Source organism: Natrix helvetica (assembly GCF_964273705.1).
Source record: "Natrix helvetica genome assembly, chromosome: 1".
In the NCBI taxonomy this organism is placed as follows: Eukaryota; Metazoa; Chordata; class Lepidosauria; order Squamata; family Natricidae; genus Natrix; species Natrix helvetica.
The window spans coordinates 56,270,165-56,283,058 of NC_138548.1; the positions used below are offsets into that span (position 1 = coordinate 56,270,165).

Genomic DNA, 12,894 nt, shown 5'->3' on the forward strand with positions numbered 1-12,894 from the left:
ATGGTGAATCAGTTTCAGAATTAATTCAATAACTGCAAAGGCTGGGACTACAGAACACACTAAACTAAAGTGATTGGCTGTGTGATTTGTTGTGCTGTGCTAATACAACCAATGTTTGGCTCACGGACTTCTACAGTTCCTAATGTTTTGTCCCATTGATTTAAGGGTTTGGAATGGGATGGGGAGAAATTGATAAGAAATGAAAGCAAAAATCAGACTTTAAAATAAAGTATGTGTTGTTGTTTTTTTAAAAATTTATTTAGTAAAGTAATGTATTTCTTTTAGCCACTTTCTGGGTCATGTTTCTAGAGCCAGTAGCATACACATTTTGCAAAAAAACACACATCAATATGCAGTACTTCAGTGCAAATAACAGAAATATGTGGTTATCTTGTTCTCTGGACCTCATTCCCCAACGCAAGCCCTTTGCAGCAACTCTTCTTTCACGTCCTGCTATCTGCCCAAGGCCAGATCCAAGACATCTTGACTCCTCATTCTGCTAAACAGAGACATGAGGATACTCTGAGCTGTCCAAGGCAGAAACTTCATCTCATTGTTCTAGGCATGGAATCCAAGCTTTTTTTTTTTCTCCAATCCAAGTGTTGATATCAGTGTTGGAAACAAGGTGAGCTGATATGGCTCTGAGGAAAAGCAATTGGGGTAAAAAGCACCTCTGAAGGGACTGGAGGTTGTGTCTGGAGAATCGAGCAGTGAGTCTCATGCGAATTCAACATTGTGGAAAACTGCTTCAGTTCATCTGTTAGTTGTTTGATTTCTCGCCGCAAAGCAGCATTCTGTCTCTCCAAGTCTTCACTCTCCTTTAATGAAGGAAAAGAAACAGGATATATCAAAGCCTTAGAGTCCCCATTATAGGAAATAAATCTGGGTAATCAACCCACTTGCAAAACAAGACGTAGTCCGCTCTGGATATAAAAATTCTAATTGTGTTATATCATAATAGTGAAATTTATTGTGCACTTAAAGCTTTTAATAATTTTTCACAGAACCAGAGTTAAATACAGTAAATTAGTGAGACCCTCATTTCCCTCCATACTTACTAAGAGGATCTTTATTGCAAGCCCCTTCAGTATGGCTATTCTTAAAACATTCCATTATATGTCACCATGACATCTGAATGATTAATCAATTCTCACACAGGAATTCTGACATAAATCTGTCATGGATCTATGCAAGTACAATTGACTGTTCACCGTTGTACAATCAATTTGTACACCATTGGCCTCCACTGGCTCTAGGGATATCTGGCCAAGGATAATGAAATTCTGTTCTGATGCTCATTATGGTTTTTCCTGACTTATTAAAATATATTGTCCTTTTTGATGAGATAGGAAAATCAGATTGGATGCTGATTGAGTGGTGAATTACTAAAGCTATGAATTTATCATCACCCTTCCTAAAACAAAGGCAGCTCCAGGGGGTGGGTTCCGGCAGGCACTACTGCTGGTTCATTTGTGCGTGCGCTGCGCGGCCTTGATGCACACAATGCGCACATGTGCAATGCAATTAAGATTGTTCTGCGCATATGCAGAATTAAAAACAAGATGGCGGCGCCCAGAGAACTGGTTCGGGGGTATGGCAGGCCTGGGTCACTGCCGGTTCCAGCAACCCAGGCCGCCAAACCACTACCGGTTTAGCCGAACCAGTCTGAATCGGTAGAACCCACCATTGGGCAGCTCCCATCAGTAATCTCCGAATCAATATTGTAGGCTGATTTGGCAAATGGCTAACCATATATTTCAAATCAATGAGTGGATAAATAAATAAACAAATACAAAAAAAGTTACATTTACAACTTTAAGATAACTGAAATAGAAAAAAAAGACGTTAGCCGATCCCTGTGGACAGGCTAAACTATTATATTCTGCAAACTCTTCCTGAAGAGACAAGTTTCATAACCTTTTAGAAGCCCTAATATTTTGGGAGGGGGGGAGGAAAGTGTAAGACAATAAGGGGTAAGCTATTCCTTACAAGAGGAGCCATCATCCCTGGGTTCCCATTACATGTGGATTATCAGCAAACCCTCTGTTCCTCATCTGAATAGACTTTGGGGGAGTCCCTTAAAGACTGAATGGAAAGAATCAAATTGAGAAGTAATAAGACCATGAGGGGCTGTGTACAAAGTTCTTTCATCCAGGAATGATTGCAACTGGCAAAATAGAATGGTGTGAAATCTCTCTTGGCCATGGTGAGCAAGAGTTGTGAGTCAGAAGAACTCCTAAATCCGACCATGATTATCTAAATGTGATAAAAAATAAAATCTCAAAGGGCTGAGAGATACGTATGTCCCCCACCATCACTTCTATTATATAATATTCTGCATGGGTCAAGTCCATGATCGCTTAGGATAAGTCTTTGATTGTCATTGTCATTTTTGTCATGGTGGACAAAAATGTAAAAACTGTCTCCCATCCTGGGGAACATAAATTGAAGTCCTTCAACACCAAAAGCCTGGGGTCAAGCATAAAGTCTAGCAGTCAAAGCTCCATACCAATTATACATGATTCCCTGCTTAATTTCCCAGATGACCAGAGCCACTCTTATTTGCATGTCAAGAGTCATGCCTGCTGTAACACCTGAAACCCGGGTGGGCATTTCCCAGTGAAAGTCATTCTCCATACAGGTTTCAGTGATACAAACTAGTCTTTGCTGTCATCCATAACCAAGCTGTAAACAGGGGAGAGCCACACTAGGGGAAGACCAGGAATTTAGCTAGAGCCTGGAGACCAGGGACTGTTATGTAGTACTTTGGAAGAGGTTAGGAGATTAGTAGTGGGGCAGTAGTGAGCAGTCACAATTCCTCTTCCCTGAGAACAGCTTACTCTCTACTTCATTTGTCTTCACCATCTCAGTGACACACCTTCTGCCAACTTCCTTCCATATGTCCCTCTACTCTCCCAAATGATTCTTGCAGAATGGACAACCTCAACCTCACCATATAGATTCCTCTTGCACTCTATCAACACATTGCTACTGTTATTAGACCATTTGCATTGTGAAATGGGGCTGCCTAAGGGTTCTAATATTGCTGTTAAACTGCAAGTGAGATAAGGACAAAAGTTCAATAGATGATACGCCAGTAAATATTAGGAAACATCTAAGGGATTATTAGCTAATAGCAAAACAATGCAGATGTGTGACATGCTTACACAATAATAAATAATTTTATACTAAATTATTTATTCAGTAGGTAGTCCTTGCTTCCATTGTTAAGCAAGATTATTGTTAAGTGAGTTATGTCCAATTTTGTGACTTTCTTTGCCACAACTGTGTTAAGCAAATCCAGCCCCCCCCTCCCCCCTCCCCCCGTTGGCTTTGCTTGTTGGAATCTGGCTGGGAATGGCAATCAGATTATCTCAGGAACTGCAACCATCATAAATACATGCCAGTTGCCAAGCACTCAAATTTTGTCATGTGACTGTGGGGATGCTGCAACGGTCATAAGTGCAAGAACCTGTCTTAAATCACTTTTTCCAGCGCCACTGTAACTCTAAATCAGGACTGTCAAACTCGCAGCACCACGCACTGGCCATGCCCACACCCACTTTAGCAAAGGGGGGAGGGGGAGTCACAATATGTCATGTGACACCACCGTGATGACGCGGGTTTGATACCCGTGCTCTAAACAGTTGCTCAGAGAATGGTTGTAAGTCGAGGGCTACCTGTAGTGCTCATGAAGGTGGCGAGATATATTTTATTTCTAATGAATTTCTATTGCATTTAGACAAGCATATGCAAACTTTATACAAATCTACACCTGCTTGCCTTGCTTTTTTGGTAATAGTTTCCACTTTACCAATAATATGCAAATAGCCAGCCTAGAAGTAACTTGTCTCTCTTCCAGATCTACCTACATTAGCAACATTATTCATTGTCATGCTTTCTGCAAAGCAAAGGAAATCAACTAGAACAACATGGTTGACCTCTGTTCCTTGAACCAGCTTTTAAGATGAGGAGAGGAGGAGCCACATGAGGATTCTTTTCTTCTCAGAAGGTGACAGATTGGTAGGTGTAGTATTACAATCCCAAAGACATTTATTTTTCAAGAGAATTGCTACTTAGTGAATAGCTCTTTAATGAGAAATACAGGGGAGGGGTGGGGCAGTATTGCTTCACCATAAGGTCATCTGCATAGGGAAAGTGAAGATAGATTGCATCTTTCATCAACTATCAAGAACTCATTATTTTGCTGTTTCATATACTGTTACTTAATCTCCTGAAAATCATGGATGAATGGAACAAGCAGGTAACAATGAGGCAGTCCAAAGCTTGTTTTCAAGAACAGGGTATATAAGCATGACAAAGCCCTTATTTTAATGGTACAAGATTTTGTGGATTGGAAGCCATACTTATTTTTTTACAGGCCTGTGAGGTGGGAGGTTTTTTGGGGGGGGAGGGAGGCATGTTAATAAATTTAATGTTAGTTAAAAACAGAAAACGAATACATATGCCCAGAAACCTTTAAATGTAACAGCACTGACATAAGACACGAATGACCAGGAGCAAATGTGGCCAGGAGAGTAGCATGGAAACAAATTGACCGGGAAAACGGAGAAAGCAATGATGGGTCTTGCCCAGGTGCCCCCTTGAACAGAGGATGAGGTGGGCGTAATGGGAAAGGTCAAGTAGAGTGGCCAACAGCACACTAGAGAGGGTAGGGAGTAAACAGCTTGAGATATGAGATATGGAGCAAGCAGAGAAAGCGAGAACACAGCAGGGAGTTGAAGGAACAAAGCAAGGAAGACACAGGAAATGCAAGAGGAAGAAATAAAATTATGAAGCAGGGATAGTAGGGTACGATAGATAATGTGGAATGGGATAATGTGCCCAGGAATCCTTGCAGGCTGTCACAGACACTTCCGGCACTCCTACCTTACTTGGTTTACTGACTGGAAAGTGTTTAAAACGTTCATGCAAAGAAAGAACTCTGAACAAGAAACCAATACCACCATTTGTTACACTGCAAAAAGGTAACAATAAAGACTCCCTCAAGCCAGGCTTGACATCCTGGTGAGTTCCTGGACATCCCCTTTAAATTTCCTTAGAAATAAAGCAGAAGAGGCTTGTCAGTACCTCTTCCAATATTTTATTTTTTTAAAACTTTTTGTTCTAGACCAATGATTCTCAATCTTGGCATCTTTAAGATTTCAGCTCAAGCATTTCGGCTAAGGAATTGTGGGAGTTAAAAGTCCATCCATCTTAAAATTTCTAAAGTTGAGAAATGCTGATCTACGCTACAGTCCTGGGATCATCTGGTGCTATCCTGTTCGAACACTAACTAGATCTTGGTTTGTTTCACAGTTAGCCAGGATTGGCTATGTATATAGCTCTCCTCTGGTTCAAAGAAAGAAACAGATGTTATAAAGGGCAGAATTTTCAATTTTCTCTACCTTGTACCGAATTTATGACAAAAATATTTCCCCATACATTATGGTTCTAACCACGGATCTTCCCTCTTGTTCCCATACAACCATTAGTCTGGTTAACCCGCCTGTATTTTTATTGGGCAAAGGGTGTTTTTCTGTAATAACATCTTTGCAGAGTTTCCATATTGACGCTTTTCTTGTAAACGTGGTCTGGGCAAACCCAGACCTAGTTGTGTCAGCGGATGACATTTCTGCGCTTGGCCGCATTCTGCCCCCAGCCAGCAACTTATGAGAAATGACAGCAACATATCCTGCACTGTGCGTTCCTACTGCATCTCACTGAGCCTTCGTCAAGCGCTTGTATTTCCTCAACCTAAGCCACATACATCCTGACCCCTTGAGAGCAAAAGCCTGGGGAATGGGAGGGGGTCAGTAACTGCCATCGCTGCTTAGCAAAACCACCTGACACAGGAAACTGTGTCACTGAAGAAGAAGGAAAGTCTCGCTCGCGTCTTTCAGCAGCTGCAGGGAAAGAGGCAGTGCTGTGTAGAAATTCATCAGTTGAAATCATGGCTGTTCTCCCCAAGGCCTCGCTGAAAAGCAAGCTGGCTTTTAGAGAGTAAGATGGCCAGGATACTATAACGCAGGTCTTTCCCCAAATGGCTATCTCTGAATTTGAGGCCTTTTTGTGTGAGGATGTTTCTTCATGTTGTTGTTATTCATTTAGCTTGGGGAAGGCCAACCTGCCAAATTCTCAAACAAGCTCATGGCGCTCAGACCATAGTTACATATCACATATGGTAAACCTCAGCAATTACCCCCTGCCCCCCTTGAAGAGAAACCACAAAAACTGAAATTATTGATAAACATGTAAAACTTTGCTGCAAGGTGATTTTGCAAGTTGGGTTCAGTCAAAAGCATACAACAGATTACAAAACAATTCTTGATTAAATCACCTCACAGTTCTTATGAAGAGTCAGATGGCCAAATTCTTTCTCAGAGCAAAAAAAGCCCCCCATTCTCAAAGCTATCATATAAGAGAGAGGACAAGGTTGAAAACTTTTCCATGCTTTTTATGTGCAAGAGGTTTTTTTTTTAAATACAGAGTTGGTTGCATACACTCACATTGTTCATTTAATTCTTGAAGTGGTCAGCCGAAGCAGAATTGGCAATCCAATTGCTATTTATGCAAACTATGCAATAGCATTCAGGTTTTATGTGATCTCCAGAAATTCAGGGATGGCACACATGCCCGAAGTGGGAGCCATGTTGCCTGGCACACACAGTGTCACCCGTTTCTCTTTCAGGTTTCTGGCGGGCATGCGCATGCGACAATTAGCAGGCCTTTCTGCATGCGGCAGTGCCAGAAACCGGAAGAGCTGGTCTTCCGCTTTCTGACATGAGCCTGCATGCTGGCCAGCTGATCAGCGCATACGCGGCAGTAACCAAAAGCATGCATGGTACTTTCAGTAACCGGAAGCATGCATGCCGGAAACCAGAAGTTCATTTTCTGGCATGCACATGCCCTCTAAACAGCTCCTCTTCCTTGTTGCAGCCCAGATGAGCGTGCAAAGTGCTCCCTTTTCTGCAGTCAGTGGCACGCACCTGTGTGCGCACTCCCTTTTCAGCACTCGGTGCTGAAAAAGTTTACCATCACTGTACTACTCTGTTACTCTGACTTTCTGGGAGACTTGAGTATCAAAAAGTAGGACTGGCACCCACACAGAATTCATTGATAATATTTCAACACATGCCATGATGCCCAACGTCATTATCTTTCCACATGTATAGCATAACATGGAACAAAAGGCCCAAGCTCTTAATGAGATTCAGGGTAGATTATCTTACACATGTAAAATTTATTTCAGTGAGTTGGAATTAGCATTGCAGATGCTAAAGAAGTAATTATTCTAAAGTTCAAAGGATTTAGTGATTTGTCTGCTGAACTCACTTAAACATTACCAAGAGATAAAATGCCCCAGAGAACAAACAAATATATATTTTGAATTATAAATGAAATTTATGATTGAAATAAGAGGTATATGTCCTATTTTTTCAGTTCTGGAGACCCTGAACCAGCTTCCACAGCTTAGTGCATTTTTGTTATGTTATGGTGTGAGTTGTAATCAAACACTGATGGCAAGTATTTCTGGGGGGGAAATAGTGAACTGATCTCAGTGCCTTCAAAATAGGGTTCACATACTTTCTGTTTTACTTTCTAATTTCACTTTAGGTAATTGTTTGTTAATTTTACTAGGAATTGGATTGAGTTGACAGTTTTTTTCCCGAACTAGGCAAGTTTTCTTCAATCTTTAGCAAAAGTAATTTAAATAAAAATGTAAAGACTTGATTCTTTTGGAATAAACAGCAAAAAAGTAAGTAAAACAAATTGAGGGTCCAGAATGGATTTGAAATAAGATTTTGGAAATGATTGTAAGAATCCTTTCCATTTTCCCAATAGCATGGGAAACTCCTACTGTTTTGAATTCGCTTAAAAAGCATGATAGGATGAAACTTTGAAGATTGGGCACTAGAGGGAACCAGAAGTAGCTAAAATTTACAATTTGTCAAGTCCAAGCCCGGAAATAATATTGAAAGCTCAATTGAGTTCAACCCAAAGGTGAAATTCAGCAGTTCTGACAGGTTCTGGAAAACCAGTAGCGGAAATTTTTAGTAGTTCGGAGAACCGGCAAATACCACCTCTGGCTGGCCCAAGGGGGGTGGGGGGAGAGAAATGGAGATTTTACAATATCCTTCCCCTGGAGTGGGGCGGGAATGGAGATTTTACAGTATCCTTCCCCTGCCACGCCCACCAAGCCACACCCATAGATCCAGTAGTAAGAAAAATTGAATTTAACCACTGGTTCAACCTTTTATTTGCTTACACCTAATGGACATATTCTTGCCAAATTAAAGCTATAACTTAACCTATTAGATATATCTGGAGGCATTCTAGGGTATGGCTACCCTGAACCTCTTTACCACTCCCCAATCCAACTCAGGACTACAGAATTTCTTAATCCAGGCCTCTTTCTGGGAAAGCTCTGTGTTGCCCAAAACTCTCCCCCACTGGTTTGCAGGTGCATATTTCATCACATAATGAGAGAAGAACTCTTAAAATTGACTTAGTAATACAGAATGAAACAAAATATTTTAACACTGGGCATATTGAAGGATATTTTTGAAGATGGACTCAGAAGTTAATATTAAGAGTGTCTGTCTCTATAAAAAAAACTATTTTGAAAAAAAAGTTATGCAAGAACTTTGGACAGAATTGAGACTGATCTGAAAGTAGATTTAAACATGATAAGCTACATAAACAATATGGAAATAGATGCTACAGTGGACATATCAAAAACAGATTGGTGTCTTAATAATTAAAAGGAATATACAAAAAAGAAGCCAACCGGGATAATTTTCCTATATTAGATTTACAAAAGAGGATTGTTAAAGCCTTAAAAAAAATTGTGAGAAGGCACAAAAAAATGAAAACAAATCTAGTTTTAGGACATTATTTGAAGGGGAATGGGAAATTCTAGGGAGGGAAATTATCATTTCCAGTCTTAAAACTATTCCGAACCCCCAACCCTGTCATCAAAATTTAGCAATTTTTTCCACCACATTTTGTATATATATTTCCTTAATTGTACATTACCCATTCCCAAAGATTCTGAGCAGTTGATACAATCACCAGGTGCTACTCAAGTGACCTTAGGTTTGCCTCAATGCAGCCATGCAAAGTGTAGGAGATCTACTGTTCCCCAGTTTTATATAAAGAAGCAATTCTTTAAATTTTACTACAGGCCTAAATCAGACTATTCTATGCTGTGCTGTGCTAATTATTATATTATACATCATCATACCTTATATTAAATTACATTGTGCATTGTGTGCTTTCTGGCTAGAAAAGCAAGATTTAAATGGAGATTCTAATATTATTAATGAGTAGTGCATCCCAGAAATCCAGATGAAGATAACAGAGGCATTTACCAAGTGCAGGTTATCTGCTTTTTGTGTCTGTCTCTGCCGACTCTTCTGAGCTGCGATGCGATTCTTTTCTCTTCTTTGTACTTTCCTCATATCATCAGAAGAGTCCTGAAATACAAATATACTTTTCCAATCTATTTCCTTTGGACCAGAAATGTATGATAGTTGGGTGTACCATTGAAAGACCTTAAAGACCAGAAAGGGAACAGGTCATCCTGGAGAAACTCTAGCTACATGGTTGCTAAGATTTGAACTGACTTGATGGCACATAATCAATCAGTTAAAGAAAGTCTGATGGTTTTAGTGGTGTGCTGGTGGGAGATGGGAATGTGTACGTTATATGTACCTTTGTATGCAAATCGGGTTATGTGGTTGCTAGAGGACCCAAATTATTGCAGGCAATAGACGGTAAGGTAAAATATGAGCTGAAAATTACTGTATCAAATTAATTGTATGGTAGAGAAAACAGAATGAATGACTGCAAATTATACATAAACAGTTAAAAAAAACTAAAGCAAATAGATCAATTTCTATATAGAACTGTGATAGGTTTTTTTAAAAAAATTGGGAAATATTTGGAGAAATTTTAAAATATGCAAATGCATGTAGAAAGAATTAGATAGTACATGGTCTCTTATAAATAAATATTTTGTGGGTGAGCAAAAATTGCTGTATATAAAAGTGTGTTTCTGCCTCTTTGTTTATGAAAGTAAAAGTTGGGTATATTAAGAGAAACACAAAAGTAAACTGAATGCAGTAGGAAAGGAATATATAAAACATGTGTAAAACAAGAACAGATTATGTGATGAATTAATGAATGGGTATTGAGCAGTCCAAGAAAATACTAATTGAATTGAGCTCCTTAAATTGAAAGGAGTAGCTTAAAAACATAAAGGGCAAAAGGCAAGGTAGAAAGCATACACGGACCTGATGAATCAAAGGAGGTTTGCAAGGATATTGAAAAGAATAGTAATGTTTGTATAAGCTAGTATTAGCTTTTCATTTTTATTATCTATCCATATCCTTTTGCTTTTAATCTCTTTAACTTTCTATTTCTTACTTTTTTCTGCACTCTGCAGAACTTTGCTTAAGAAGAATAGCATAGTGTGTATATATTGCATTGGGTTTGCTGTAATAATCCAAAATTTCTACCCTACTTTTTAAAAAAAGATTCTTATGGTGATATAATTTTATTGTCTCTCATTGATAACATCTAGCTGTGTAGTCCTCTAGAATTTTCTTCCATCGTTAATGTATAAACAAATTTAAGAGCATTTTGCATACAGCTGAAGTATTTTTCCCCATTCCTAAGAAAGCAAAACGTTGATACTTTAATATTTGAAAATTTATCACATCTCTCAGTAGAGAAAATGCCCTTAACAAATTTTAATCCATTAATCAGTCCCTAGCCTTTTGCAGAAAAACTTGATCACCCAGAATTTTCCTCATTACAGGGGATAATTTTGAAATAGGAGGACGAGATTATTATTATTATTATTATTATTATTATTATTATTATTATTATTATTATTATTATTATTATTATCAGAAGTGTATCACAGCGGCCAGTTGTTTCGCCGGATTTGGCATTAATTACTAGTCGGGCCCCACCCAGGGGCCTAGGACGTCGTAACGTATTTTCGTAATATACGTGCAGATCCAAGCAGTGCAGCCTTTTGCATTTGACTGATGGTGATTTTGTCAATTTTTAACTGTTTTAAATGTAATTCCAGTGCTTTTGGAATAGCACCCAGTGTGCCGATTACCACTGGAATTACCACTGCTGGTTTGTGCCATAATCGTTGGATTTCGATTTTTAAGTCCTGGTATTTTGTGATTTTTTCATATTCCTTCTCGGCGACCCTGCTATCACCTGGTATTGCGATGTCTATGATTGTAACCTTATTTTTCTCAACCAGTGTGATGTCTGGTGTATTATGCGCCAGTATTTTATCCGTTTGTATGCGAAAATCCCACAAGATCTTGACCATCTGACTCTCGATGACTTTTTCAGGCTTATGTTCCCACCAGTTTGTTGCTGTTTTAATATTATAATTTTTGCACAAATTCCAGTGGATCATTTGTGCCACTGAATTGTGCCGCATTTTATAGTCAGTCTGCGCGATTTTTTTACAGCAGCTGAGTATGTGGTCAACAGTTTCATCAACTTTATTATTATTATTATTATTATTATTATTATTATTATTATTATTATTATTATTATTATTATTATTATTATTATTATTATTATTATTATTATTATTATTATTATTATTATTATTATTATTATTGGTAGAACTGGACAATTCTAATTAAAACCACTCCGGGGCCATTAGATTAGCTTCCTCCAATCAGCAGGTGCTAGACACAAATCCCAGAATTGCAACTGAGAAGTGGCTGGAAATCTGGGAACTGTAGTCCCTCTTTAACATACGCCTTTCCCCTGAACCAGAGTGGTCAATTTGATTCAAAGGGGAGACGCGTCGTCGGGGAACAGTTCCTCATCTCTTGATTTTTAATGCCTCGGCAAACTTCACCTGTTGAATTCCACTAGATTGCACCCGGGTACTGCAGCCTTGCTCGCAATTTACCTCCTTTTAAGGGTACCATTCAATGGACAGAAAGTGGCCCCACACAGTACCTGTTTGCTGGATGAAGAGGACTGGCTGAAGCTGCTGGAGTCACTGCTGTCAGAGCTATGGGGCATGGCTCGCAGCACCCCCTGCCTGTCGACTCCCTTTCCTTCTTCCTTCAGGCCTTCGCGGTCTTAGCCCGCCTTTTCCTTTAAACTGGACACTTTCTTTCCTTTCCTTTGCCCGTCCTCTGAGCCGGCCGTTCACTTTCTCCTCCTTCTCCCACCGCGCCTGTCAGCAGCTACGTCCCCCTTGGCCTTCACAGCAATGCATCTCCCGCGGCTCTTCGCCTCCCTTTAGCTGATGTGGGTTCTCGGAAGCCTCAAGGGACTTCACTGAAAGTCACGTGGGCGGAAACTTTGAGATGAAATGTTACAGATTTTTTTTTTAAAAAAATACCGACTCTGGGAAAATCAAATGGTGTTAAAGAGAAAGAACCCGGTAACGTGGGGGGGGGGGGGGGGAGAAAAAGAGAGCGAGAGAGAGAGCGCGCGATTGGTTTCAGCTGCGTGACAGAGAAATAACCATGTCGGTGTAAAGGTGGGGAATTTACGCCTGCTAAAGAGAGAAAAATAGTTCCGTACATATATTTTGCATAGAATTGATAGAAGTGACAATAAAAACTCCAAGAGACTAAAATACAGCATTGAGCAGTGTTAAAAAAGACCTCTGATTTTTTTTTTAAATGCATATTTTCAGCTATGGAAGAACCTACTTTGCCATTCAGTCCTCTCATTCTTGGGTATAAGAAATTCAAATTTTGATTCCCCCCCCCCTTCCGAATAGTTGGGACTTTGGATATCTTTCCTTTTAGTTTGGTAAGAATCTCAGAATTCCCAAATGACTGCAGTAGCTTGGAATGGTTCCACTGGAAAAGAAGAAACAAAATA

General features: G+C 39.5%; 1 protein-coding gene across 1 annotated transcript; it reads right to left on the bottom strand.

Annotated features, from left to right (window-relative positions):
- Positions 1–236: 236 nt before the first annotated feature.
- On the bottom strand, positions 237–12,422 carry BATF (basic leucine zipper ATF-like transcription factor). The gene is made up of 3 exons (XM_081954492.1): positions 12,013–12,422; positions 9,375–9,479; positions 237–818 (listed from the first exon to the last, which is right to left on the bottom strand). The coding sequence occupies exons 1-3, from the start codon at positions 12,076–12,078 to the stop codon at positions 609–611; spliced, it is 381 nt and encodes a 126-aa protein (XP_081810618.1). The 5' UTR covers positions 12,079–12,422; the 3' UTR covers positions 237–608.
- Between the last annotated feature and the right edge of the window lie 472 nt (positions 12,423–12,894).